The 7500-nt window shown below is 43.6% G+C and overlaps 1 protein-coding gene across 6 annotated transcripts in view; it reads right to left on the minus strand.

The window, feature by feature from the left end:
• The window catches only part of LOC143285590 (protein unc-93 homolog A-like), a 151150-nt gene that overhangs the window by 30629 nt on the left and 113021 nt on the right, over positions 1-7500 (minus strand). For 5 of the 6 annotated variants that reach the window (XM_076593012.1, XM_076593001.1, XM_076592987.1 and 2 more), the window contains one exon: positions 545-1316. In XM_076593012.1, the coding sequence (XP_076449127.1) occupies positions 545-1039 (495 nt within the window). In that variant the 5' untranslated portion in view covers positions 1040-1316. The remainder of the gene's footprint in view (positions 1-544; positions 1317-7500) is intronic. The other variant, XM_076593020.1, reaches the window with a different exon arrangement.

The raw sequence follows: 7500 nt of genomic DNA on the forward strand, positions 1-7500 counted from the left end.
ACGCTCCCAAAGACGCAAGCGTGAAATGGATGACCCTTGACTGAGTGGTCCCAGTCTTCCTATTTGAGCCCATGGCACGCTCAGCTGTAGGTAGAAGTACGTCACAGGCCGAAAAACAACAACAATCACAACAACACACACACACACAAAAAACCCAACAACAACAACAAAAAACACCACAAGAAACACCTGTGATGGGGATCGAACCCGTGTCCTCCCAGTCGTCAGTCCGCGATGTTAACCACTTCGCCACGGCGGCTGGTTTCAAATATGTTTAGGTCACACACACACACACACACACACACACACACACACACACACACACACACACATTCAGAACCTTTCATACCAACCTACCTACTTATCTACATACATTCACACATACCACACACATTCACATACATAGACACATATTCACATCCATACATACATACACATTGACTTACATACATGCATACATACATACATACATTCACACTGACATACATACATCCATACACATTGACAGACATACATACATACATAATATATATTCAAAACATACCACAGTGCTGACCTCTGACGTGGTCAACAGGTGACTCCGCTCTTCCTCCCCTTGCCCTTCCCTCAGCACCTCCCCGTTCTTCTCCACACCCAGCGGCGTTGTCTTCTTCGTCATCATCCTCGGCTGATCGTCGTCATCTGCTTCTGCCCTGTCATCGCTCCTATCGTTCACTACTGACTCACTGTGCAGGTCACTGTGAGCATTGTCTGTCCCCAGCACATCACACGTGGTTGTTGTGGGTGATGCTGGTGGTGTCTCGATGGTGTTGGTGGACACAGGGCCGTTGTCCGTCATCAATACATCACCCGTCGTCATCGTCGTCGTCGTCGTCGGAGTTGTTTCGGCGGCTGAGTTAGTTTGCTGCTCGTCCCTTTCTGCTGACGACTGTGGCGTTCTTGGTGGCACCTGGGAGGTTGATGAGAGCAGCATCCTGCCGTTAGAATGTCTGTCATCGCTGTCAGCACAGTCCGTGTCGGTGTTGAGTGATGAGGGCATCACCAGCTGGGGGGTTTGTTGTTCACTTTCTTCTTCCTTTATGTCTGACACTCGCAAAAGCTGTTTTTAGCCAGTAGTATAAAATTCCAACCCCCTAAAAAAAATGTATTCGGTTACTGAAGTAGTTAAAAAGTTTTGGTTTGTGTTGAAAAAAATAATGAATGGAGACTGTGACTTATTCCTCCACTGCTGATGGTCAGTATAGGATGATGTTCGAATCTCTGACAGACTGGTGATGGCGGTGATCAGCAGACTGGTGGAGGGAGGGCCGAAAGGTCTGCAACAGATCAAGAATTAAAGAACGTCACGTCACTGCAGCATAACCCCTGTCTGACCTCACTGATCCTCAGGATGCTGGTGGGATCAGATGATAACAGCTTCCTCCTTCATTTCTTTCGTTTACTTACACCACCGACATGAAAGCAGTAGTAACAACAAGAACAGTAGTAGCAAAACCAACAACAACAACCCACAGACAAAAGTATGCGTCAGTTACTAAGCATCTAAAATTGTACGGGTTGTATTGTATGACGATGATGATGATATCGATAGTTATATAGCGCCTAGCTTCGGTCAGAGAGCAAACTCTAAGCGCTACACAGACACGGAGTCATTTGCACAACAGGCTGTCCAGACACCTGGCAGAGCCGACTGACTGGAAGGAAATCATTTCGGGAGCAGGAGCAGAAGCAGCAGCAACACACACACACACACACACACACACACACACACACACACACACACACACACACGCAGGGGAAACCCCAGGTATTCTTAGACACTATATTTTCTGTGTTTATAGCACTAGGGAATTTGCACTCTAAATTAACTGGCGGTGAAAGGGTTAAACTAGCCCCTACATGTTTGTAGAACTTTGTATAGCATAGCGGCCTGTTCAGTGGTGTTTTTTTTTCTTTGCCTCCAAATATTGGTGGAAAGATATGTTTAAAGTAAAGTCCGTCCTGCTTCTGAAAAATAGCTGACTGTTTGTCGACAGCAAACGTTATGTGGGTCCGAGGGCAGTAGTAGTGTGACAGCCGTGCTGTGGCTGCTGTCTGTGTTAGCTGGTCTGTGGAGTGGTCCCTCTCTCTCTCTCTCTCTCTGGCCACACGTTTGGATGGAAGCTTTTTAACTCACTCAGTACGGCCAGTCCTCTCTTCTCTACACAGACCCTTCGGATGTCCAGTGGGTGTCTGAATGACCCAACCTTTAGCTTCCGTCGTCAGAATTGTGGTATTCTTTGTCAACATTCACCTCTTCAGTATAAGAGCCTTCCGCTTGCAATATTTTGATGATGGTAACTGGGGTGTAACGCTGTTAACGTCGTCTCTTTCGCCGTTCGTATGGAGAGAGTTAATGCCGTGCCGGCACCTGCCCGGACCCGCCTGACATATGGTTCTGACGTGAGAACGTTTCGTCAAGTCTGAGCTCAAGATCAGTTGTTGTGTGTTCTGTTGTGTTTTTATATAGCATCTCTCCCCCCCCTCCCCCTCCCCATGCCCCCCCCCCCCCACTCTCTCTCTGTGCGTGTGTGCGCGCGCCGAAGCACGTGGGCGTGTCCATGAGTAATTATCATAATACATACAACGCTGTTCTCCGTCTCTTGCTAACCCCTCCCCCTCTTCCCCCCAACATTTTTTTTTTTTTTTTTTTGTATGACCGACGTCAATCAACCATGTTTTTCTTTGTTTTTGTTTTTGCCTTTTTCCACGGAAATACTACTACTTCCTCCCCCTCTCCTCCACTGACGTTCAACATTTCCCCAAACGAATGAAGAAACATAATTATTTAAAATAATTAAAATCCTCTTTCGAAACAGACTGTCCACGGAAAAGAACATACACACACAAAAACAACAACAACAACAACAAAAAACAAAAACAAAAACAACCCCCCAAAAACAAAAACAAACAACAACAACAAACAAACGCGGTTTAGAAAAGCAAATGCGATGGAACCATTGAACTTCTCGCCTGAATGAAGCTACACTGTGGAAACTAGCGGTAACTTAAAAACGTCTGTGGAGAGGTAGCACACAATTAATCCTAACTTAAGGTCAGACCGCAACACTGAGCGGACCACCCTGTTTTTCTGCAGGCGTTATGATTCATATCGTGTCTATACGGTGCCTATAATAATGGCGACCTTAGCCGACGGTCGATCAATAGTGAAGTTTTACCGAACACGATTTTTTGTGAATGTGGAATCATGAATGCGTTTACACCTGCCACGTAATTTATTGCCACAAAGCTGTCTTTGTGTGAAGAGCTGACAGGTACAAAAATAACTTTATTATTTCCCAAAGAGAAATTATTGGCATGTTTGCTGAAAAAGGTGACATATAAAACTATTAAACGGCAACAGAATAAAAGAACACATCAATAAATGAATATATATGATAGTCAGTCGTGTTCGACTATGACCATCAGAAAAGCACTGGAGGTAACTGTTGTCCAATCTGGGCTAGAATTTGATTATTGTGGAGAGTGTCTTGCCCAAGTTACATCCCGACTCACTCGGCCAAGAAGGTTTTAGGACAGTCGGTGCTGGGATGGTTCCCAAAGGCCGACAAGCCCCCAAGGCTGCAGCACTAAGAGCCCGTGCAATCTTGCCTCCTAGTTTGAGAGTCATAGTCCTTCACAAAACTCTAAGCTGTAAACAATCTCCCATTGCAATGGAGAAACCATTGATAATTCAGCTCTGACTTTGCTGCTGGCCCAACTGTAAACTTATGTCAGTCAATGATGTAGGCTCTTAAATAGATTAAGTCACATAGCAACCAACAGTGTCATTCAGTGCATTATATCCGGCCGGGCAGAAAGTGCTTTGAAACTCGTTTTCAAAAACAGTTTGTCACGCAGAAATGATTGACAGAAATACACTCCCACGTACTTGTTTTGACACGAAACAATTGTTTCGAATAATTGGTCCGTGATGATGGAACAGGCTTTAAATCTCTCTGTGTGTGTGTGTGTGTGTGTGTGTGTGTGTGTGTGTGTGTGTGTGTGTGTGTGTGTGTGTGTGTGTGTGTGTGTGTGTGTGTGTGTGTGTGTGTGTGCGCGCGCGTCTTCGTTCGTTCGTTCTCTTGTTTAACGTCCACCCACACTTGTGATTTTAAAGGAAAACCCACCCCCTATCCCCACCCAACCTATACCTCATGTCATCACTACATTTCCCATTCCTCCCTCTTGGACTTGCGTCATAAAAAGCATGAATGAAATAAAACAACAAACTAACTACTGAACAAGTAAAACTGGAACAGAAAGCCAGCGGGACTCCTATTTAAAGTCTGAACTATTTCAAATATAAGTTGATTATCATATATAACGTTTCCAATGGAAGCAGATGGAAATGTAGATTTTATAAATGAATGAGGTTAAATATATTCAGCTGTTCACATTCATATACAATATGCACGGGGGGGTAATTGCATAACCAGAAATGCAATCATTTTAGGGGTATATTTTGTTTTTATAGCATCCAGTCATAGTTTGTATATTTGAGTGGTTAACCTACAGCTACTTTAATGTCTTTTGGCTGTGGAAGAAAACATATGATCTATTTTGCGCGAGCTGTAGTTAGTATTTTCAATCACTGGGCCAGGCCCTAATTTCAGTATATTGATATGGCTCCAGAAGGATTTCTCCGGTAGAGAATAACCTTCTTGTAATGAAATGGAATACGATTTTCTATAGCGTTGTGAATATTCATTTCGTCTTTTTTTTATGTACAACGATCCAACTACTCATTTTCTACCATCCCTTCCTGAGAATGGATCCAACAAAAAGCAATCATTGTACCACGAACGGTCAAAATGAAATAAATGATATGTTACGAAATCTCCCCTTGTTTTTTTTTTTTTTTTTTTTTTTTTTTAATTGTTCTTAATGTTTATAAATACAGATTTGGAATCGACACAAAATGGCACAAATAGCACCTGAAATATAGAAATGGGGAGATTGGTTGTAATTTATATCAAAGGTAGCATTGTTCAGCTCCCTTTTAGGTATTTGCGTGTATGATAACTGAGGGGCAGTTTGATTTGGGTTTACTCCTGATGTTTTAAAGATGTCAGACGGATAGGTACCTACAGTGTCAAGGAGTGAACAGACTGTGCTCTTTAACTCACTCAGTACGGCCAGTCCTCTCTTCTCCTCTACACAGACCCCTCGGATGTCCAGTGGGTGTCTGAATGACCCAACCTTTAGCTTCCGTCGTCAGAATTGTGGTATTCTTTGTCAACATTCACCTCTTCAGTATAAGAGCCTTCCGCTTGCAATATTTTGATGATTGTAACTGGGGTGAAACGCTGTTAACGTCGTCTCTTTCGCCGTTCATATGGAAAGAGTTAAAGGAAAAGAAGGTCTGATTTTAAACTGATCTCGGCAGCATTTGAATTTTGAACTGTTCTACTCCTCAAGATATGATTTGCTGATGGGAAGTTTCATCTTTTCTTCAATGGGCAATATTTCAATTTCTATGCATGTGTGTGTGTGTGTGTGTGTGTGTGTGTGTGTGTGTGTGTGTGTACGCGCGTGCGCGAGTGTTTTTCAGAGCACATAGAAAATGTGCTAGTGATTGACAAATAGGCTGTGACATTCACATGGACACTCGTTTATTAGACATGTTGCATAGCACACGCAAACGAGGAATCACAACACAGCACAGCACCTGTAAACGAGGAATCACAACACAGCACAACATCTGTAAACGAGGAATCACAGCACAGCACAGTACCTGGAAACGATGAAAAACAGCACGGCACAGCACCTGTAAACGAGGAATCACAACACAGCACAACACATGCAAACGATGAATCACAACACAGCACAGCACCTGTAAACGAGGAATCACAACACAGCACAGCACCTGTAAACGAGGAATCACAACACAGCACAACATCTGTAAACGATGAATCACAACACAGCACAACACATGTAAACGAGGAATCACAACACAGCACAGCACAGCATCTGTAAACGACGAATCACAACACAGCACAACATCTGTAAACGAGGAATCACAACACAGCACAGCACCTGTAAACGAGGAATCACAACACAGCACAACACCTGTAAACGAGGAATCACAACACAGCACAGCACCTGTAAACGAGGAATCACAACACAGCACAACACATGTAAACAAGGAATCACAACATAGCACAGCACAGCACTGTAAACGATGAATCACAACACAGCACAGCACCTGTAAACGATGAATCACAACACAGCACAACACATGCAAACGAGGAATCACAACACAGCACAGCACCTGTAAACGAGGAATCACAACACAGCACAGCACCTGTAAACGATGAATCACAACATAGCATAATATCTGTAAACGAGGAATCACAACACAGCACAGCACCTGTAAACGAGGAATCACAACACAGCACAGCACCTGTAAACGAGGAATCACAACACAGCACAGCACCTGTAAACGAGGAATCACAACACAGCACAACACATGTAAACGAGGAATCACAACACAGCACAGCACAGCACCTGTAAACGATGAATCACAACACAGCACAGCATCTGTAAACGATGAATCACAACACAGCACAGCACAGCACCTGTAAACGAGGAATCACAACACAGCACAACACATGTAAACGATGAATCACAACACAGCACAGCACAGCACCTGTAAACGATGAATCACAACACAGCACAACACATGCAAACGATGAATAACAACACAGCACAACACATGTAAACGATGAATCACAACACAGCACAAAACTTGTAAACGAGGAATCACAGCACAGCACAGCACAGCACCTGTAAACGATGAATCAAATCACAATACAGCACAAAACTTGTAAACGAGGAATCACAACACAGCACAGCACCTGTAAACGAGGAATCACAACACAGCACAGCACCTGTAAACGACGAATCACAACACAGCACAGCACCTGTAAACGATGAATCACAACACAGCACAGCACCTGTAAACGAGGAATCACAACACAGCACAGCACCTGTAAACGATGAATCACAACACAGCACAGCACCTGTAAACGATGAATCACAACACAGCACAGCACCTGTAAATGATGAATCACAACACAGCACAGCACCTGTAAATGACGAATCACAACACAGCACAGCACCTTTAATAACATTAATTATCGTCATTGATAGCACTTATATGGCGCAAACTCCCTATGTAATGGACTCTAAGCACCTTACATGAAACATCACTTAGGTATAATTATACAATAGTGCATAGTAATTAACGTACCTCTGCAAATGAAAAAAACACCCACACATATGTTTATCTACACACCAAGATAATACTACAAATTGCAGGTATCAACACACACACACACACACACACACACACACACACACACACACACACACACACACACACACACACACACACACACACACACACACACACACACACACACACACTGCCCTGTTTCAACAGATGGGTGTTCAAGT

This window comes from Babylonia areolata, chromosome 1 (genome assembly GCF_041734735.1).
Source record: "Babylonia areolata isolate BAREFJ2019XMU chromosome 1, ASM4173473v1, whole genome shotgun sequence".
Taxonomy (NCBI): Eukaryota; Metazoa; Mollusca; class Gastropoda; order Neogastropoda; family Buccinidae; genus Babylonia; species Babylonia areolata.